The sequence below is a fragment of the Mycteria americana genome, chromosome Z (assembly GCF_035582795.1).
Source record: "Mycteria americana isolate JAX WOST 10 ecotype Jacksonville Zoo and Gardens chromosome Z, USCA_MyAme_1.0, whole genome shotgun sequence".
Classification (NCBI taxonomy): Eukaryota; Metazoa; Chordata; class Aves; order Ciconiiformes; family Ciconiidae; genus Mycteria; species Mycteria americana.
In genome coordinates this window covers 23,456,168-23,478,825 of record NC_134396.1, presented here as the reverse complement: position 1 = coordinate 23,478,825, position 22,658 = coordinate 23,456,168, and the positions used below count along the sequence as shown (strand labels likewise).

At 42.4% G+C, this 22,658-nt stretch overlaps 1 protein-coding gene across 4 annotated transcripts in view; it reads left to right on the top strand.

Annotated features, from left to right (window-relative positions):
• Positions 1-2,386: 2,386 nt before the first annotated feature.
• GLIS3 (GLIS family zinc finger 3) overlaps positions 2,387-22,658 on the top strand; it is a 189,499-nt gene continuing 169,227 nt past the window's right edge. The window contains exons 1-3 of one of the 4 annotated variants that reach the window (XM_075488370.1): positions 2,707-2,954; positions 4,473-4,617; positions 9,039-9,520. In XM_075488370.1, the coding sequence (XP_075344485.1) occupies positions 9,136-9,520 (385 nt within the window). In that variant the 5' untranslated portion in view covers positions 2,707-2,954; positions 4,473-4,617; positions 9,039-9,135. Of the gene's footprint in view, positions 2,584-2,706; positions 2,955-3,039; positions 3,068-4,472; positions 4,618-9,038; positions 9,521-22,658 lie in introns of those variants that run through there. The other 3 variants (XM_075488372.1, XM_075488371.1, XM_075488373.1) reach the window with 3 other exon arrangements.

Below are 22,658 nucleotides of genomic sequence, written 5' to 3'. Positions count from 1 at the left end.
GCCTTTAATATACTTAATAGTCTTATCTGGTTTATTTTGCATAAACTTCACTTGCTTCTTCAGCACACCAAAAATTAAGGATGATCTTTAGGTGTGGGTTGCAGTGTCTAATGTTAACTTTGATAATATGAGATTTTCATTGTCCTCTTTGCTCCCTGCTCAAGATATTTCTCAGCAGGCTTCAGCCACGACAGCAAAAACTCTTACCCTGTGTGTAAAGGCTGCCTTTAGCTTGTGTTTTAGACCATGCATTTCTCAAGGTGGTACATTGCTAGGATCCATCACTTTTTTCACTTGAAGAACTGAGGCAGTTTGCTTCCCACAGGTGAGAATTACTCAATAAAGAAAACATTTTTTTAAAGCAAATTCGTTGTTTATTTAGTTGCTTTGGTAGATTTGAATTACAATGAGTATTTTGACAATTTCCTTTTTTTAATGAGCCTTTTTTGTTGGCTAAACCTGTATTACTCATTTGCAATGTGAGTCTACCACTGTCATTGCAGTGGCTACCATGTCAGTCCAGGGATAATCCTTGAAATTTTTAGTGATGTGTTCCAATTAAAATATAATTGCATAGAAGTTCTGGCATATGGTACCAATAAAGAGACAGTAAGCAAAATGGATATTTTAACTCATTGGGCTCACAAGTAAATTCTGTGCTTTCACGTGGTAAAGACCCCTTCTTCAGTTGTCAGTTCTTTTAATACGCTTTTTAAAGTGAGGCACAGCTTACAAATACTTTTGTTTGAAATACGCTGTATATAGTAGTTTTACTTAGAAATGACTCACTGCCTAAGCATCCATACACTTAGAAACAAAAAGACTAGAAAGCAATGCAACCTTACAGGAAAGCCTGAAGCCTCAGCATCTCCACTATGTCTTCTGGGTGTGTAAACAATGTACAATGTTGTCTTCTTATAAACTTCACGGTTCCAATAATTTTATGTAATACGAGTGAAAGGCAAAGGAGCTTTAGCTCAGAAGAGCTCATTCAGCTAAGGAGATCGAGGCTGGCCTTGAGCAGCCCAGCAATCTGGGCACACCATTACACATCCCCCCCTCCTCAACCCTCCACCTAACGGCTTGCGCAGCGCAGCAGGGATGCAGGCTCCCCTTCTCCCTGAAAGAAGCAATCAGGACAGCCACGGTGCCACTCTCATTCTTGGAGAACTGGGATTAACATCTTTTCTAAGTGCTGGGCTGATCTTGCTTAGCGTGAAGGGCCTAAGCCTGCTGCACTCTTCCAGTGCCCACGCATGCAGGTAGGCTGCCCTGCTCAGAGACTTTCTCTGCTGACAGGATGCTCTGCCACGAGGTCCGCATGCTCATGCCCATTACAGTAACAGGGCAATTTGCTGCTCTCTGAGCCTGGCTTTTCAGCTGCTTATCTTCACCTCCTTTACACTCTCAATTCCCCAGTTACAGCAGAGGGGAATAAACCCGACCCAAACTGAAACAACCAACATGTTTCAATTACTGGGCCGTGCCCTCCACGTGTACAAGACTCCTCCTGAGCAACGGGTACTCTTCATGGCATGTACCTCTGGGCTGCAACTGTTTCTGCAAGAGACTGACCATCAGCCTGGGGCCTAAATATATCCCTGGGCCTTTCTGGGTGAGGAGATGGAGGCAGCAGATCTGCCCAAATATTTTGCTTCCAGTTTTTCTTTATCCCACTTGTAGTCCTCTGGTGTTTGCAAGCAGGATCCCCACCTTGCAACAGAGAAGAGCTCCTGCCTTCACACCACATTTTTAAGATGCGCACAGGAAAATGCCACCAGGCATCAAGCCCCTTCATTCTCCTTCCCACCCCTAAGGTACTGTCCCCCTTGTTCACCTGCTGCTGTGCCCTACCATAGTTTCCCGTACACCCCACAGACACGTCCCATGCAGGCCCCCTTATAGCCCCCTACAGCCTCCGTACAATCCCCCACGCAGTCCCTATAAAGCCCGCATGCAGCCCCCAGGCTCGCCTCCAGTGAGCCGGCAGCCCCTATACAGCTCCTAAACATCCTCCCTCCAGCCCTTGTCCAGCTCCGCAGCTCCCCCCGCGCCCCCCCGCCGCTCCTACGGGGTGTCCCATGCAACCACCCCCAGCCTCTGGGCAACCCCCGGTCCCCCCGTCCCCTACAGTGCCACACCCGCCAGCGCCTGTGCAGCCCCCCCAGCCTCCCCCCAGGCATCTTCAGCCCCTACAGAGCCACCCCATCGAGCCCCCCTCCACCGCCTGCGCAACCCCGAGTACCCCCAGCCTCTACGGAGCCGTCCCCCCACGCAAGCCCCCCCAGCCCCACGGAGCAAGGCAGCCCGAAGGGGCACGCTGGCGGCGGGGCCTCCCCGCTCCCCCCGCCTGGCGGAGCAAGGGCCGCTCCGCCGGGAGAGGCGGCCCCGCTGCGGCGGGGAGCCCGGCGCAGCTGCGGGGCCCAGCCGGCCGCCCCGGCCGGCCGCGGCAAGGGTTAACGGCGGGGCCAGCGGGCACATGACAGCCGCGGGGCACGGGCCGGCCCGGCAGGGCTCTGCGCCGAGCTGCACGCTACCGGCGATACAGCGCCGGCCCGGAGGCGGCGGCGGGGGAGGCGGGAGGTGAGTGCCGCGGGTGTGCGGCGGTTCCGCGCCCCGTCCCGGCTGCCCGTGGGGGGGGGGAGTGTGGAGGGGGGGCGTGGTGGTGGCGGCTCGGCCCCTCCGCTGCTCCGCGCCCGTGAGCTGCCCCGTGCCCCCCGCCGCCGGCCCGGGCGGGGAGAGGGTGAGTCGGCGGCTCCTGGCCTCCGTGTCGGAGCGGGGAGGGGGGGAGGAGAAGAAAAAGCAAAACAAACCCTCTTGCGGTGAAGTCACTTCGCAGTTACTCACCTCGCCGACAAGCCTGCCGCGGAGATGAGGACGCAGCGCTGTCTGGGAGGACGGGACAGACACCCGCCGGGAGACTGGTCATCCCGCTGATGAATAAGCGGAGATAGGTACCCGCAGGAGGAGGCTTGCGGAGCGGAGAGCCTGCCCGCCGGCCGGCCCTGCGTCGGCGGGAGCACGGCGGGGCAGCGCGGAGGGCAGCGCGGAGGGCAGCGCGAGCAGTGTGAGCAGCGCGGAGGGCAGCGCGAGCAGCGCGGAGGGCAGCGCGGGCGGTGTCAGCAGCGCGGGCAGCGCGGGAGGGGAGCCCGGGAGTGCCGGCCAGAGCAATGCGCGGCCCGCGGGGCTGCTCCGCGGCGGCCCATGGCCCCCATGCCGAGTAGCGTCTTGCCCCGGGGCTTGCCGTCATCCAGGCAGCGTCCCCGCGGGCAAAAAACCAGACGTGTCGTGCCCAGTGAGGTGACAGCTCTGCCTCATCTGCGGGCCTGTGTGTTGCTAGTAACTCCAGCCTCTTAAACTTAATAGACTTGAAATTTATGGCTTTCAGCTGTGTCCTCCTCTCCCGAGACCCTGGTTAGCTTTTGGCCGTGGTTGAAGCTGCTTAATGCTTTAGCTGCGAGGTCTGTGGGATGAGCCATGGGAGTGATAAGGGCGGCGGTAGGTATCTCCCAGGCCATCTGCCCGGCAGCATGTGGTGGTTGCCCGCGCTGCCGCACAACTGGCGGTCACAGCGAGGGCACCAGGGCAGTGCAGGTGCCCGTGGCCCTGTGCCTCTGCCTTTGCATTGCCACCAGCTCATAAGAGGACACTGTTGGTGGTTTCCCATGTCCTGCTTGCACTGAAGCTCTCACTGTTACTGATGCTGCAATGCGAGCATTGTAGCTGCACTCCTGGAGAGTCCAAAGTCGTTATAGGCAAAGCTAGCAGGGCAACAGCGTGACTAAAAGGTGCATGAGTAAGGGTTTGCAGGAGCCTTTGGTTACTGGGTAAGGATGCTGCGGCTGTTGACAGCGTGTCAGAAAGCATACCTCCAACTCTGGTACTCAGCACTGCCAGATTTGTATTGGGTTTTTCAAGCAGCTTGTCTGAAGTTTGTAGCTAGTCCTGGTGAGAATAACGTTGCTCCTGGAAAGCTCATGCTGCTCTGTTACAGCAACCACTGGCAGTAGCACAGCTCTGACACTTACAGTCCTAACAGAGAAAAAGCTTAGGAGATCTTAATTACCATAATAAAAACCTGAGAAGGTTTTCTGGCAGAATGGTAAAAATGCTTGGTCCCAACTACACTAGGATATACATCATCCTGTCTACTGGTAACGGCTGCCCTTCTGATGGCAGTTGCAGCAGTATCGGTGATTGTGCTCTGCTCTCTGTTTGTACACTCCCTCGCACAAAGGCATTCTTTTCTGTGACTAATCTTCCTAGGAATTATAGTGATGCAAGTAATAAGTAATTAGTATATTTCATTACACTAGCCCTGAGAAACTCAATCATGTTTGGGGACAGGTTGTCTCACAGTGCTGTAGAGGATCTTTAGCTTTCATTTGCCTTGCTGGTTGCTGTTGTATCAAGAAGGCATTCTGCCGATGTTTGAGAACTAGAAACTCTCCAATTTTGTGACCTTTTTCTAGTTTTCCTTGGCTGACCACCTGGGCCTAAGAAAAATGTGATATTATCAGAGTACTACAGTTTGGAATGAAGCCCCCTGTGGTAGTCCAAGGGTACAATTGTCAAGAAATGGATACAAATGACCAAAACAGTGGATGCTAATGCGAGGTATTTATTATTTTCAGTAGTGCATGACTTCTGAGATGCTGGCTGGCATGGAGGGTGGGGAAGAGATTCTCTAGAAATTTAGTGGAAAGCTAATTTTGTAGTTTCAGTTTTGAAGCCACATTGTCTTCATTTATTGCAGCTGTGATTCTTAATGTACATATTGTTCCAAGCCTAATTTCAAGCTCTCAGCTATTATTTTTTTTCCTAGTTAAATCTCTGTGTGATTTTCCTTTCCAAGGATTTATTACCATGCTTTGGTCTGTGAGCTATAGCCAGATAACTGTACAAGAACTGTAATACCAACACTTCCTATGTGTGTGTGAGCTTTTTAGAAAATGAGTTGTTAAGTTGGTGGCTTACACCTATGTTAGGGTGTGTCCTTGTCACAAGCAGTTGTGAGACACAAAAACCTCAGGCGCCTCCAAGGCCACATTTCTGTAAACACTGAGTGGTCAGTGAGGCCGAGGTGAGGCATCCCTATAGCTTTTGGTGGCTGTCCTTTCCCCCCTCTCCATCCTAGTCCTCGAGTCCACCCAGATTGACTCATCAAGGGTGTGATGTCAGGGGAGGCAGTGACTTCTGAGTATTTCACCATGGTGCCACTGACTGGTGATGCTCCAGATACCATGGCCACATAAAGTGGGAAGGGCTGGCAGGGGAGAGCAGAGCTTAAAGGGGAGGTAGCCCCTTTGGGTGGCCTTGTGGTAGCTCAGCTCTGGTAGGAAGTAAATGTTTTCCTGGACTTGTGCTGAGAGGATTGTGGAGGGAATGTGGAGAGAGGCTTGGCTGTCCCTGGTCGTGGTGGCGATGATGGAAGGTGCTCACAGTCTTGGAGCACACAGTCCAAGGGAGGGGGTTACGGTTCACATTTGCTTTCTGCCATGTATGGTAGGGACTGTTCCGTGCATTGTCTTTCAGTCTTCTCATTTGGTTTGGGATCGTGCTTGCTACCCTATGTGTGAAGTGCCAGTGTCTGATAACTACTTTTGTGAAAGTGTCTCCTGAGGTGGATTTATTACAATTCCTTAAACTGATCTCTGCAGTGGAGTAATTCAGCTTTTATTGACATTGAAATGTATCTTTTATCTTATTTCAGTGGGTGAAGCAGTAAGCCAACTCTGATTACTTTTCAAAACTGCACTGTAAAAGTAGACTATATGGCATACTGTGCTGCAGGCACAGATTTGTGAATTCTTCTTCTGTTTTGCTTTCTGAAGGGTTAGTGTTTGGATTTTCCAGGGCTTCAGCTTGAATTTAAATTTTACTACATGGCTTTCTGAAAGTGAATTTATGAATCATTGTTAGGGATTTTGAGTAATTATGTTGTCATGCTGTTATTGATAGATGCAGAGTCATAGACCTTTGAGTAATGCCAGCTTAAAAAAAAATGAGACTTTAGAAGCAGTGGACATATTTATATTTCCTTTAACGTCCGTGGGAACATGAAAAGGTCACTACAATATCTCACCGATGGACAGAAATATTTCATTAAAAGGTGGCAAGTGCTTGTGTTCCCTTGGTAGAACAAAAGAATTTGTCAGCACAGCCATTCAGTCTCAGGATAGTATTCTTTTCTGTGTGTTTTTTTTTGTGTTTTAACTTAGTACATTAGGTTTCAACCCTATTCAGGATTTCTAAACTTATTTCTAAATAAGCTGTTGTATTTGATTCTGTATTCCTACAATTTCCAAGATCACTTTGGTTAGAAATTGATCATGTCTTTTTACTATTACAGTAGCTATAATCGGGAGCTATTTATGGATCTGATGCAAAAGTCAGTTAGACTTTTAGAATATAATTCATGTCCATTTGGCATTTAGTTAGTTATATGTGCTTTAATGCACCTCTAGGTAATCCGTTGTTCTGGTTTGAATCAGTTTGGCCACTCTGACTTTGATAGGAGAAGGTCCTGACATAATGATGGAAGTTGATGCTAAACAAATCTAATTAATGAAGAGCCGCTCATGGACAAGTAAATAATATTGAAAATATCACAAAATAATAATTAAAAAAATGGGAAAAGTTACGCTCTCCAAGGTGCTTTAATATTTTAAAGAAAGGAAGCACTGATTTGCATGTTAATGTAATGTTATACATTTTCACGATAGAATCAGGAAGAAGACTAGAGGAAGAAAATGTAGAGACATTACTTAACTTGTTTCTGCTTTTGTAAAAAAGGTGGTTTTGTTTGTATTTTCAGGTCATTTGGTTCAAAATACAGCTTACTAGCATGAGGAAAGAAATGACGGGCCCAGAGGCCTTTTCTTCAAGTGTAAAAAAACCAGCAGTAGCCCATGATAAAACTGAGACAATGATAGCATAGAAGACTGTTACTCATTGTAAGAGATAATATTACCAGAGAAGAATAGCAAAGGAGATCAACCTACTAACAACACAAGTCGTATATTGACCTGGATTTTATAGGGCTGGTATGTCTGCATAAGAAATATTCTTCTGTTGATTAAACTAAAGGTGCTTTTTTTGAGTAAAGCATGTGTCATGTATAGTTTTTTCTTGATTATATTAGTACTTTTCTAATGTAGTTACAATTGCAGACAAGAATTACAGGCAAGAATGATTTTTATATGTAGCCAATTTATAGTGACATGGTATATAGCCTTACCAGCAAAACAAGTGCCTTTGTTTGTATATCCTTTTCTAAGGATCTAGTCACCTGTGTTAAGGCAAGGTACATTCTGCTTTTAAAACAAACTCTGAGAATTTAATAACATTCAGTTCTCCCTGTCCTTGATTGAATTGCAGAGGGTGATTTATGCTTCAGCCAGGCATGAAAATAAATAATATTGCTTTTAATTGGTGTGCTTTACAATTTTCATTCCCATAATATAAAAATGTAACAATGAAAAATAGTATGTAGAATAAATCTTTTATGACCATTTAAGTGTGGTTAGGACATATCTCTCTTATTAATGTCAGTAGGGATTTTGCTCTTGCCTTTGAAGATAATATGCTTAGACCTTTCATTATTAGTGAGTTTTAACTGGAGAGTCTGTGTGAATATCTATGCATATATGTCTATACAGACACTTAGATGGCTTTTACTCTAATCTGGAAGTGTGCTATGAATGCAGTTTTGCGAAACAGGGATGTTTTGTTTTGGGTTTTTTTGACAGTTGGAGTAAATTGAGACATTGCAGAATCATAGTAAGCAAAGGGTTAAGTGTGAAGGTTTTACATGAAATTCAATCATGAATATAATGGTTATAATCTTATTGGCTTCAGTGTTGAAAATCTCATGTGCTGAAGGTAAAAGTTACGGTTCAGAGTTTTGCTGCTGCAAGATCGTAATACTTAATTAAAACCTTAATTATACATGAATGAAAACCATAATCGAAGCCGTACTTCAGTTTTGTTTCTGTCAATTTAATTTGTTTGTCTGAACAAGTTAATTAGGTACTGAGTCTATGATTGAACAAACTACTTAAACGTGTGCTTAATGTTAAACATATGAACCTAGTGATGAAAGTTGGGCATGTGCTGTTCAGCTGAGTTAGGGCTGAAATTACCCCATCTGTGCGATATCTTAGCCCAGTGATTTACACTGACAAGTGCAGCTTTTGCCTACAAATCTTTTTTATGTCAGGAAAGGTTTAGATCCAGTTGATTCTGCCTTGGGGTAGGTTGTGGCTGAGGTGATCTCTCAAAGCCCTTACCAGTCTTGTCTTCTAAGATTTAAATAACAGGAAACGATAAGTGATGAAAAGTCAGAGTTCAAAAATTATTGGCTACTGTATGATTACATTTAAATTATGGCATATCTATAGGCTTACAATAAGCATCTACTTTTGAAGTGATTGCAGTTATGTTTATGAGTACTTCTGTGCTGTGCTTTCTTGCAATACTTTTCTATTGTGAAGTGCCACAGAATTTGAAGGACCATAGAGGCATTTCTATGGTTTTGCTGTTCCCTCTTCATTTTGTTGTATGCACATCCTTTAGAACGTGAACTGGTATCTCTTTCCTGTTTTGTCTATATCTGCATAGTGCTGGCCTACTGTGTGTGCTTTTCAGCACCATTTTAATTACCAGACTGAGGAGATGGCAGAAAAAGGGGCGATAGCCGTGTTCAGCCTAATGACAACTCCCTATCAGAGAGTCTTTTCACTCCTGGCTGCCTTCTTGCACTTGGTCAGCATTCACTTAATTTCATGGCTGGTTTAGCTAATGTGAAGGCAGCTGACCTTACTGCAAACTTCAGCTTTTGAAGAGGCAGGTTTTCGCTGCGTTAGAGCTCTAAGTCATTGCTTGGCTTTGTTCTTTCTCCCTGACAGACCATATAGTGCTTGTACTTTGTTTCTTGTAACCAGTAATGTCACAAAGTTAACAGTCATGTGCAGTCCCCTTTCATGTATTATTTACTACAATATCAATTATTTTTATTTATGTATTTTTTTAAACAGGCTTAATACACAATGGATTACTTACTGACTTTGGATTGATATCAGTCATAGCTGTGGGTCTGTAAAAACACACTTTGATTACATTAACTTCTTAAAAATGAATGGGAGGTCATGCAATATGAGCCATTGGACAACAGGTATTCCTCATGGACCTAGGATGATCAGTGGACAGCAAATCCCACCTATCAGAGTTCATGCAGGAACGCCCTGCCCATCTTCAGATAGCAGCACCCCAAGCCCAGCTATTGGAAACTTGTCTGCCAGCCTACACTTAAAGATGCCCCTTGGAGGAGGGGTAGCTCCTCAGAGCAACATCACTGACAGTACTATTCACCTTCCTGCTCTAAGTCCCAGGAAACAAGTGGTTACAAGTGGGAAGCCTTTATTACAAGTCCCACAGCCCCCAGGACTGCCAGCCCCACAGCCTTTAAAGCCAAAGCAGCAAGAATTTGGAAATACTTTCTCCCCATGCACAGGTGAAGGTAAGAGTCCTTTTTCTATTGCTATTAGTAATAGCATTTCTTCTCCAATATCACATACCCAGATGGTATTGGTTTTAGTAGATGGAATCCAGTCTCTTCTTGACCACTCTTTTACTACAAAGGAAGAGATACTGAAACAAAATGTTTTGCAATTTTCCACAAAAGTAATTCATCATTTGATTATTCCCAGGGGCTTTGTATTACATAGGAGTTGCTCAGAATCCCTGAGTTGTCCTAAGATTCTTTATAAACAGTGTAGTTTGACTTTGCTTTGGTAACCTAACCCCTTGACTCAACAAATCCAGATAGTCATTTTATGTTCTGTGGCTCCAGAATTTTGTGAGTGCTGTCAGAAATGCTCCTTCTTGGATGCATGAACACAACTTTCCACTGGTCAATAACAGCTGCTTACTGATGAAAGCAGCAATGTAGTTATGATTTTTAGAGTGCTTAGGCTGGACAAGCTGTAAAGCACTTTGGAGCATATCTCGACCATAGATTTGCAATCCATTTTTTGGAACTGCTGTTTATGCTGTAGAAAATAATGATGCATAGCCCTTACAAAATTTGGAGGCTGGTCCTCTGTGAGTAAGTGCTTGTGCATCAGAGATTTACCTGTCTATGAGAAAGTACTTGACTGTCTGCTCTTGGGTCTTTGAAGTCAAAACAGAACTATTAAGTTTTCAGTACTTCTTAACTCTGGTCATCCTGGAGATGGGGATACTCTTCTGGAGGAGTTTTGGTATCATAGTTTTGAAACTGAATGTACATAGACATGAGAATTTAATGTATAGAAAAGAATTAAATGGTTTAAAATACCAAGAAAAGCTTGGGTTGATATCTGAGTGAAAGTGCAGAAAAGGAGACAGAGATTTCCCATTTTATTCCAAGTGTGTTGCTTCTCTCCGTTTTCTGTTTTTCTTCATCACTTCCCTTTGAAAACTTAGAAAGTCCATTCCTCTTCAGCAAGGCTCACAGGCTTGAAACCAGTATCATTTCAGAACAAGTTGAAAGTTAACTGCATGCTTGAGTGCTCTGCTGACTCAGACCCGTGGTAATGCATATACATATTCATGGCGTGACCTCTGAGATCACCCGTCTGGTGCTTGCTTTGGTGGTGGTGCTGGGTGTAATTCACAGCATATAGCTTTAAGCTTCTGCTACAGTGAAGCCAGGTGGACTCCTCACATGATTGAGCTTTGGGGGAACTTTTTCTATCTCTCTTTCACTATAGGTAGAGCCTGATTCCTGCTGTCTGCAAAATTACATGCCTCAAAACAGGGAATTCATGCAGGGATCTCTAAAATAGCCCTGCGTAACAGCTAATCCACTTGCAGTATGTGTTGCAGAGCAGCATTACAGGCTGAAGAGAACGTCACGTAGTTTAATGTCCTTGGTTTGTGGATTTTGATCTGCTGTGCCTGACCGCTCTGTTCCTAGCTGCTGTCGTTTCCATCTTTCCTTCTTGGCCTGATGAGCTCTCACATATGTAAAGTAGTCTTTTATTTTGTGGGACAGCGAATAGAGAATTCAGCTGAAGGGCTGGCATTAAGGAAGCTTATGTATAAACAGTGCTGGTTAGACAAGACAGTGTGAACTTCAGATACGATGGGCTTCAGATTCTGTGTTTCTATGAATTGGGATTAGTAATTCCTCATGCTTTAAAATTCTTGTTATTAGCAGGACCACTTGAAGCTTATACATAAGTTGAAGCTTATACATTCTGGGAAGCTTATACATTCTGGGAACATAAGTTGAAGCTTATACATTCTGGGAACGTACCCAGTATGGAAGGGCTAAGTTTCATTCACTTGGTCATGTCCAGATAATTTTCTAAGACTTTGAACCTTGCTATGCTGTAGCATGTATGTAAACAAGCATATCATGTGTGTAAATAAGACTGTAAACCTTGTAAAACTATTCATGTAGTTTATGCTTGTGCAGCTCTTTTTCATATTTTGTCCTTTTCTAGTGGTGGGTACGCGGAGGGAAATGTCATTTGGTAGGTACTTATTTTAGTTAAACCTTCATCTCAAGAAGACAACAGTTTTCCTTTTACAGTTGTCTCAGTATCAGTTATAGAGATTTGCACTATTCAAAGTTGTTTTTGTTGTTTGTTGTTTTTTTACTTTAAAACACATGGGATAATAAAAGCAGCAAGAAACACCACAAAATAACTTGTTGGTGGTTTTGGAATAGTTTCCCTGCATTCTTTCAATAATGGATAAAACAGTTTAAAAAAAAACAAACAGGAGCTTCAGTTTGGGATGGAGGAAAGCACAGAATACTTGGGGGCAGTCCAGTTGTGTGCCTTGTTTTTTACAGAGGGTTTTTTTTTTTGACAGAAGGTGGTGCTGAGTGCAGAAAAAGAGAATAAGTAATAATCTACAGTAACCACAACATGCAAAGAGTCTTTACTTTGCATGAAGACTCTCTTTATCTTGTATAATATTACAAAGCTTTGAAAGGAGATGATTTTTAGAAAGAATGCCACCTAAGTCACATTAAGAGAAACTGTTACGCTTTTGTGCATGATGAGAACCTGAAGCACATTGTGCTGTGTTACTGTATGGAGAAAAAAAGCAAGTCTGAACATGCACTGGTCTACATCTCTGGCTTAAGTTGCTTTACCTCCTGTGTGGTACTGATGGTATAATAAGCTTTCTAGTACTGTGTTGTGCGTATGAAAAGAAAATAGTATAATGGTGGATTTTTTTCAGTATGGAAAAATGTGCTAGGACAGTGATTTTTTTTTTTTTTGGTAGGAGTGTACACTTTTGTGTACCCATATTAGATATTTTCACATAGAAATTAGGTGCAAAATGCAGGCATAACAGTACAGGTATTTGGCATTGGAAATCTACAGTCTCTCATTTTGTTGGATATGTGTATTTGACCACTTTTTGTGAATAATTGGTTTCACACCTTTTAGATTTACTCAGGCCTAGAAAGAGATCTTTACTGACAGTATCTGCTGAGGTGAAAGTGAGCTAGAGAGACATCAGGCAGAAAGGGGAAAGAGGTGAGAACAGTAAAGGAAGACACAACACCATAACCTGGCCAGCACTGGTCTTCAACTTCTCTCATCAGTGCAGATCTTTTGACAGAAGCCTGGTAATGAAAAACAATATAATTTTAAAAATCCAGCTTTCTACTCAGTGTTCTATTAAGAAGGTAATTTTTTTTAAAGTGTGTAAATTTCAAATAGGTCAAATTAGAACTGTGATCTAAATGTAGTGATGTCCAAAAGTTATGTATTCAATGATTTATTACCAGCATATCTGCACTTTATACACATCTGAATAGTATTTTGTTTTCTAGAAAACCTAGTAGCTGTTCTTATTGCTTGTCTTATTCACTCCTCTGTGCAGACAATGGACTTGTGAGTGTGAGCTGGACTACGTCCAGGCATATCCTGAGTGTTCTCATGTCTCATGTGGTAATAAAAATCCCAAATCTTTCTGAAAACAACACATATTTTCTGAAATTACCAATATGTTCAACACATATACTGGTTTCTCTTACTCAGTGAATTAAAACATGTTTTTGAACATAATGCCATCAAGAATTATTAAAGATAAACACATCCCTGCTGGTGTAGGTAGTTGCAGAAGATGGCTGTGGGAGTAGTTCGGGAGGACACCTTGTATTTTTCCCTCAGCATTATTTGTAAGCACCACTGAGAGGAGGGTCCTGCTGGGGGAGTTGGATCCTTGGTCTGAATCGCTGTGATCATACTTAACATGCTTATGGCAGTTCATTCAAAGTTTAGGAGTGGATTTTCCTGCCCTGTAAGACACTATATTGTAGTCCTAAAGCAGCTTGGATTTGGCTGATGGAGAATTGCCACTGTGACCGAATTTCTATGCTGAGGTGCTGTTGGTGGAGGTGGTGCAGCTGCTGCACCTCCAGCCACCGTGCTCATAACCCAGTGGAGAGGTCCAACATGGACATGGGGACATGGGGAGGGGAGAGGCAGCCTGTCAGCCTGGCTTTTGGTCTTCCTTATGTGATTGTGGTTTGAGCTGGTATGTCTGGCAAGACTTTCTAGAAATTGTGAGCACCTCTCAGTCATGAGAGCCGTAGCCATCTCCTTGCATCCCCCATTCTCCCTGGGAGCAGGTGACACTGCACACACGGGAAGTTCAAGCCTTGGAAACCAGTCTGGCCTTTTGTTCCACCCTGACTGGTCTACTAAAACCAGTGTAGTCAACATGTGCGTATGTGACTAAGACTATGTAATAGTTGTGAAGAGTTGACATGAAAATACTTGAGGTGGGACTTGAAGAAGCAAATCTGAACATTTGTTTGTAAGAAATGCAGAAACTTTGCAGATAGGTATGGACCCCTTTTGTTCTCCTTTCCAGGGCCATTGAAAAGACAGCTGTCATCTTCCATTTCTGTGGTTTCTGCAGTGTTAAGGTTGTTCCTTGACATGAAAAAGCATTTTGTATTTTATTTCCTATTTTCTTGCAAATGTGACTGTAAATTTTTTCTAGTAAAATGAGTCAGTTAGCTAATACTCATGTGTAAGATGAGCATGTTTCCTGTTGGAGATCATTAAGGCTCTTCCTTATCCTGCAAATAGTTAACAGGCATTAAATCTTGGGATTGGGATTTGTTTTTTTCTTTTCCCCGTAGGCTCTGGAAGAAGAAGCAGCTCCAATGCTGCTAAGCTGTGTGAGAACTGTGAACTTGGTCAGGGAGGATCATTTGTCTCCAGTTGCCAAGAGAGCCTTGTTTCACTTTTGAACAATAACTGCACAGGTCTGTCAGGAGTGTTATATGCAGAAGTGTTAATCAGTAAGCAGCTTGAGCCACACTTGAAATCTCTTTAACGTACTTATTTTGCTCTCTAGTACTGTTGTTTTTATGTGTCAGTTGGCGCAGTCTGAAAAAAGATGTTCATCAGTATTCTGTGCAGTTCCTTACGCAGAAAGCTTGACTCAAGACATTTTCTTTTTCAGTTGTTTTCTATAATCAGTTGTCAGCAGTTTTAAAGCCTGGTTATTGACGATGTTTAGGTACAGCAAAGTGATTAAGTGATAATGATCTTAGTTTTATCCAGCATGACACATTTTCCAGCTTTGCATGTGCTTCAGTGGCCTTGATATGCTTGAAAAACAACACAGGATCCATCAAGGCAAGGAAATCATTACTTGCAGCTCTGGCAGTTGTTGGGGAAATCCATTCTGAAGACAGTAGGGATGGGTCTCGGTGGATTCTTTTGTCTGGTCTAGGACTTTCCAAAAGGGCGCAGCTGAGAACATAAGACTCCCCGAGTTTAATTCTGCATTAGTTTTAGCAGCTGGATGACCAGCAATCCTGGTCAGGTTTGAGAAGGTTCACTGTTGTTCTTGGCATGCCTCTCATAGAATGTACAAGAGGCTTGCTTCATTTTTATGTAAAAGGTAGTGCACAGATTCCTGTTGCAAGACATTCCTTTTGAGTGCTTATTTCAGGTTAATTTTTTTTTTTCCTGTCTGTCATGTTTCAGGCATGGTTAATTCCTGAACATAAATGAATTTCAGGCAACTCTTGAACACAAATGATGGAAGGCAGTGATTTACTTTGACTTTGACTCTGTACTTTTAGAGTTTTTATCTTAAGCATTCAGAATTTTGTTGAAGAACAAAATGTTTAAGAAAATAAAGATAGCTGGTGATACCAAAACGCATGTTGGACTATGTGTTATAAAGGCCCCAGGCAACTTACAAAAATTCCCTGAAGAGTGTTAGGCTTAATGCCAAAAAGGATCTGCTTTACATAGGAACTGTAAAATCCCTCAAGAGTATTAGGCATATTGCCAACATTTACCCATTCTGCGTTAAGAGTGTAATTTAACTTCTGTCATACACAGCCTTATACCTTTATTCTCTGCTTTGTGGGCCTGGACAGTGAGCTTTAAAATGAATTGCAGCTATCCAAAATACAGTATAGTGAAGGGGTAGGTTTAAGTAAAGATCATATTTTATAATTTTCTTAGACCAAATATTATTCTTTCAGACTGGGGCAAACCAGCTGAAGGTGAAGGGGTGGATTTATCTATAGCTTTATGACACCTGTTTTCACCATGATGATAGCTCGCTGTTGTCAATAGCATCCAGAGTATCTCCAGCTTGAAGGCTGCAAAGAAAGCATGAGCAATCTGGATGGGGGAGGCTACAGCAAGCTCATGACCTCATGGGCAACCTCCAGTGGAGATCTCAGTATGCCTTTGAATGTCCTCCCCACCAAAATTCCCAAAGGATAAAATCAAGGCAGGTATACCTTTCTGAGAGGGTGACTCTTCCAGGAATTTAGCATTTCCTTTTTTTTCTCCCTTGTCACTGATTAAAGGATGCTTATGCATCTGCACTTATCCTAAAAATGGCTAATGAATTTTGTATCCTCCTTCAGGTTTGCAGAGTGGAAAATTTGATGCCTCAGGTCAAGCCATCATAAACAAGCAAATCAAAACAGGCCATACTATTATATATTCACTTTACTTTGAGTATCTTCAGCTTAGTGCATGATTTTTCAGTTTTGTTTTATCACCAGGAGGTGGCACTAACAAAATCTGTTTTCATACAGAGATGACTGTTTCAGCCACCTTTTTATAGGGGAAATTTGGAATAAAAATCCAGTTGAAATATGAAAGTTCTGGAAGTTTTGTACCTGAAAATTCTTGAAAACTGCATTGAGGCCACCTACCCCTCTGAGTGAAGTAAGATCTGAGTATTTTGGTGTGAATATGGGTAAGTCACTTAAATTTGCTGTGCCACTATTCTTTTCACTGGCAAATTTTGGATAAGTTATTTTTACATTTATACAGTGCTTTCAGATCTCCACCTGAAGTGCAATTTATTGATGTCAAACACAAAATTAATTTCAGGGCTGCATGTGCACCTACAGAGAGAGAACAGGTTGTTTGTGCCTTTATGTGGAGGAGCAGGGGGCCAAAAAGCAGCCTGGTGCACAGTTAAGCAGAGATGTGTGCAAATACGGAATTTTGCAGGTTGATTTGGCTTTTTTGCATATTACCATTGTGTTCTTCTCGAACTATGTTGCCTTTCCTAGCAGTGCTATAACATGATCTTCACCGCGGTAATGTGTTCTTTCATTTGGTCCCCACTGCTGCAGACCTGTTTGATGGTGGTGAACAGGAAACATACTAACTGCTTGCTTTGTTTTAGCTGCTCTCTCCTACCCCTCACCCATGGAAAACAACAAGAAGAGAATCTGCTCTTCTGACATCTATTCGGTATGTAAAATGCAAAAATGGTCTTTCATTTACTTTCAGGGTACTCACACAGTTGTAAATACCTGGAATAGTCCTGCGAGGAGCAGCGAGTTGGACTCAATGATCCTTATGAGTCCCTTCCAACTTGAGATATGCTATAATTCTATGATTCTATAATTCCCCTGTGAATAAAAGCGGGAATTGTCTGCAGCAATGAGATTTTTTTCTTTTCTATTTTACTTATGGCTGGGCTTTCTGAAGCTGAATTTGATAATTAATTCTGTCTCAGAGTTCAGGGAAGCTAGGGGAATTAGTATGACTTTTTTTTAAAGGACCATGCTTACATGTTTGAACTTTGGCTTAGCTTGGACAATAAACTGTCTTAAAATGTATCTGACCTGTTTCTAACTGGATTATAAACAGCCTGCATGTGTTCCTTTGTCTGTGTTTCTGTACCACTTATCCCTTCCAAGGTAAATTTCATCTCAGGCCAGTGAGGTTTTTTGCAGGCATTGGATATTACCTTATACTTGAATTAGTGGCGGGTGTCCTTCACTGCTAGTTTTAAGAGTGTAGATCATCTTTTCAGCAGACTTGAGATGCCAGCTCAGTATGCGTTGGGTGCAGCAGATGGAGCACCGGGCAGGGAATGCAGAGATGCAGATGTAAAAACATGGGTCAACTGATGTTGTTGTCAAAACTTGGTATTTGCATCAGCATGGCAGAATTTTATTTGGGTCTCTGCTGTGGTACTTGCTGCTGGAGCTTCTTGACCTGTTGTGTCCCATTTTAGCTCTGTGTCCCCCTGTTCTCACTCTCCCCATTTGACTCTCTTCTCTGTTTGGATTCACGGTGAAGAGTTCATTTATTTTATGTTTGCCCAGTAACAGACATAACTGCTACTGCAGCCTCTGGGCATTACTGCAACACAAGTCACAATGACAGTGATGAAAATATAATACATAGTGATAGGTGTGATGTAAGTGTCTATAGTAAATGAGTAAATGAGGAGATTATTGTCTCTTGAGCAAACAAAAAATTTTTAAATGTGGTATTAACTATAAGTACCAGAACAAATATAGTGCTATGAGGTGCTTACTGTAGTCTTGCAACAGCCAAGTGTGTTTTTTATCTTTTATCTCCCATGGTAAACTTGTTGGGTAAACAGAATTATGGCAAAATAGTCAGTATTGACTGCTGTGACTTTGCCAGTGAAACTTGTTTGATGGTAAAGTGGTACTACTTCTGTATTTCAGCAAAGAAACATCTTCAGTTCTGGTGGCTCTAGGTGGGGTTTTGATCTCCTAATTTATCTTTGATAGTTGATCTTGCAAAACCAATAAACACTTTCTGTTCATTGTCCTAAAATAAAAATCTAGATTATTCGTAAAGGGGGAAAATTTTTGAGACTGGGTGAACAGCTAGAGAAGTTTGTTGTCTGCATTTAACCATCATATTTATGGGGCTAAGTCAAATATTGCCATTTTATACCAACATTTGTGAAATTCTGCAGGTGGCAAGCATGCCCTTCAGCTTTTTGTGGCCAGTGGTTCTAGAGAGATTTAGGAGGTAGGACTAGTAGTGTTTGGGTGTCACAGGGCTACATTGGCTGCTGAAGCTGATAAACCATTGAATTGTTTCTAAAAGTTGGAAGTCAGCTCCGTAGTCCCCCCAGCATGGGAAGGGCGTGTAGGGAATGTGTCTTACATCATGAAAGACAGGAGGGCCTGGGGCAGGAGCAGGGAATGAGCTTTTTCCTTCTCTGAGCCCTTTCCCTCAGTCTCATGATACAGGATACAGCTGATACGTAGGTCTTTGTGAAAAAAAAAAAAAAAAAAAAAACAAGAACAAACAAAACCCAACCAAAAAAACACAACCAAAACACGTGTCCAGGGAATATTCTCCAGTTGCAGCTCTAAACAGAATAAAATGGTACTTCTCCTTGTGATAAAAATCTCAGTTCATTGGGGGTTTATGTGGTCAGTTCTACAGATACCATGCAGTTGATCAAATCAGTGGTTTAAGTGGTTTTCCCTGGGCTGTATAGAGAAATCTATCCCTATTTAGTCTAACCATTTGACACATTAATAGGCTGAAACAGAATAAGGTTCACTTTTGCTACTGCTGTCTTTTTACCAATAACAACATTTTTAAAGCCTTTATGACAAGATGATCAGAAAGAGTAATTCCTTTCTGGAGCAATTACCCTATTCTGTGGGGGAAGTTGTTCCATTCAACTCCTATCATGAATTTTGTTGTCTGCTCAGGGAGAACCAGTATTTGGACACTTAGGACATTAGCCAATGGTTTGGTAATTGAGTATCTTAGACTTTTTTGTTTCTGTTATGGATGCATATCATTCAAATTTCAATAAATGAATGAATGAGAGCACTGCAGTACATTTTTTCTGACAGGATATTCTAAATTGCATAAATTGGCAGTCGTTGCAGTAGATTATCCTACTTGCTCTATAACAAGGCTGTACATTTGTACACATGACATTTCTAGAGACTGACCTTCAGGAGAAGTTAAGTTAGTTAACTAAACGGTTACTGAGATACTTCTGAAATAATGAAAAATGTTTGCATCTTTGATTGGTCACTCTTGCAGCTGGGTTCACTGATCTAGTCCTGTGTTTTTGAACTTACTGTCTTCCTACATCTGTACCCAGAAATATCCCTAAACTGTTGCGGTGAGATTTTCTGAAGTTGGGAGCTAGGTTTCAGATGAGAACTATTCTTGCACAAACCTACAGCTGTTTGCTTGCAAACTACATTCAGATGATGTGTGTGCCAGCGTGTGATTGACTAAAATTTCATGTATGGGTGTAACTTCAGCATGGCATGTGTGTGTTTTTACATGCAGATATTGTTTCACAATACAAACACACAGTTTGTATACTTGAGCATTTGTTTGTTCTTTTTTTGGAAGCACATCTCTAGAGTTCTGTAAAATTTCACCTTAAAATTGGACGTCTTTGGGCCTCTGTATGGGCAACTGAAAGTAGAAGAGGGTGTCCTGGTTTTGGCTGATGCATGTGAGAAATGTACCATCAATCGGTCACTGTAGCTCTGGCTCTCTTGACAGTAGCAAATTTTTGTCATGAAAAAGCATACAGGCATGTGTAATACTAATACTGACACTGGTTTAAGTGACTCACTGCATCTGCCTGGTGTAGACCTGCCAACTTTTATCTTCCTGTATAAGACGTTTCAAATGATAATGAGAAGAGAGTCTGTCTACAGTGGATTATTATGCTTTAATGAGCAGAGACCACCATCTCTTTAGGTTTGCCAGTTTAACTATGAGTCTGATGTTTTGTCTGAGGACAGCACTGAGCTGAGAGGTCAGCAGAAGAGACATGCCTTCCCCAGCTTAAGTTATTATAACAAAGCAGTTGCGGCATAACATTTCTCTTGTAAAAGCTCTGGAAAGAATTTTGACCCGACAGGTTGCCCTGCAGGTTTTCACATGGCAGGCGGATAGTGTCCAAGGGGACACCTCCAGGGCATGAGTCTCCTGTTGGTGGTTGGAGTGGTTGAACTTCAGCCAGTGAGAAGAACTGCTGTCCTGGCTGACCTGTGGTAACTGTGTGCAATGGTGAGGAAACTTCTGTTTTCCTCACTATCCTTTCCCCTTGCAAATGCGTCCAAAAGCCTTAGTTCCCTGAAATGACACCAAGTCTTGGTCCAGCCAAATTCCTGTTGATATCAGCGGTGTACTCAGAACTTCATATTTGGGGTCTAATAAGGAGTGACTTTGCACATTGATGTAACTCTTGTCTGCATGGTCAGAATTATTTTGCAGAGCTTCCCGCTTCTTTGAGGGCAGATCAACAGGGTAAAATGTTATTTTCATTCAGGAGGCATTCCTTTGTGTTCAGGAAAGGCTGCTTTGACTGGCTTTGCCTTAGTACTCTTTATTTTTTAATGAAATGAAGCGTTAAAAAAGAAAGATTTTTACTGGAGATGAATATGAGGAAAAAAATATATTTAAACAATGGTGAGTGCATGCAGTACTTTATAAATACATACTTTTCCATTTTCACTTCCTTGCAGTGTCTGCCTTTTTTTTTTTTTCCAAAAAAAAAAAGAGAGAAGGCATTGGAGGTGCTTGACCATTGCTATCTGGTCTGTACCTTATCTGTGGGGAAATAAGCTCCATCAGGCTAAAATCTGTCTCCCACTAAAGAAGCTATATTTGGGTCTCCAAAAGAGCAGTGGGATAATGCTCTTTCCCTGCAGTCTCATGGAACTGGTATTTTTTGTCTCATCTGCAGGAGAATCCAGGCTCTTCTGCTTTTACAAAAAATTTTTGGGTGATTCCTACCTTGTACTTTGTAAAAATCCTTTACAGAATTGAGATTTGAAGAATTAATTACTAAAATATTTAACAGTACATTAAAACTAGTAGATTAAAAAAACCCAGTAGATTAAAATTTGCAGTGTGGCTAAAAAACCACTGACAAGTATTAAGAGCATGCAAATTGGAAATGGCAAATGCCAGTTGGGAATGGCAAGCTTTAAAGTCACTTTTCCCCCCAAATGTTCTTTGCTTTTCTTATTGGTTAAAGATAATACTAAAAACGTAAGTGATTATATTTGGCAGATGTGATTTCCGAGTCTATGGTCTGCAAGCGGTAGCTCTGCCGAATAGTCCCAAGAAGGTTTCAGTTCCCCAGCTGTTAGTGGAGATAACAGCTGTTAATGCCTGTCATAGAGAATGCTGGTTGGCCATTATACAATAGATATGCCCAGATTTAAGGTAAGTTTTCTAAATTAGCCATTATAAAAAAAAAAGGATAACGACTAGGGCTAACTTCATAAAAAGAGAAGAGTGATGGTAGTAAGAGGAAAAACGAAAATGTTTATTCGTAAATCCCACAGGGTCTTTTAAGGAGTCCTTGCTGGCCACCAGTGCAGGGGTCTGGGTACGGTGGCAAGCCCTGCCTGGTCCTCTCCAGTCCTTTGCAAAGTCTTTGTGTCTGTCTCCCCTGAGATGTGACTGTCTGTCCACCCGCTGCCATCTCTTCAGCTCCGTTCTGGCACTATGCTGTACCCTGCGGTCTTTCCAGCCCTCTCTCCCTCCACTAGCCCAGCAGCTCCCAAAAGGAGGAAGGGTCTCTCTTTCCCAGGGGTGACTATGGCCCTCCCCTTTTAACAGCAAGCGCATGGGACTGGGAGCATGCTGCTCAGGTCAGGCTGCCACAGCTTCATTGCATTTTCGGGAGCTGTGGGATTGAAGACCTGCAAACTGCTCTAGGAGCTTCAAGGTAGAAGAAATGTTATCATGTCATTTCCAAAAAGGGGTTCCATTCAAACGGAGAGTGAATTTTTAGGCTGGATTATGTTTTATTAACATTATAATGTATTCAGGTTTTGTTGGTTATGAGCACCAAGAGCGATGATCTCGTATGAGCAGCAATGAAATTGTACAGGTTCCTCTGTTTAGGTGGTATTCGGTATTGACTGGACTGAAGATGGAGATACAGTGATAAAAAGGTTCTGTCTGCTTTCCGGTATCCTCAAATTTTGGGTTTTTGATGAAAAATATTTCTCTCTATTTCAGCTGAATGGCTCTTTTCTTTATTGCTCCTCTTTTCTTTACTGTTACGTGAAGGAGGAATCTAAGGCTAAACAGAGTGGTTTTAAATAGTGCTATGTCCTGCCTTTTATGCAAAAAATTAGCTTTACTTTACAGTTTAGGAATACAGTTTGTCTCAGTCTGTCTGAGACTTGAATGAGACTTGGCCACTGAAAAGGCTTTGGAGTTACCAAGAATTTTACCATGAATAGTTTGGAAACATCCTAAATAAGTGTTTTGAGCACAGAAGTTTTAAAAAAAAATCTCTATATACAGTTTAATAATTTTTACTTAGAAAGGTAAAAAGAAAATAGATACTCTTACTAAAAAGGC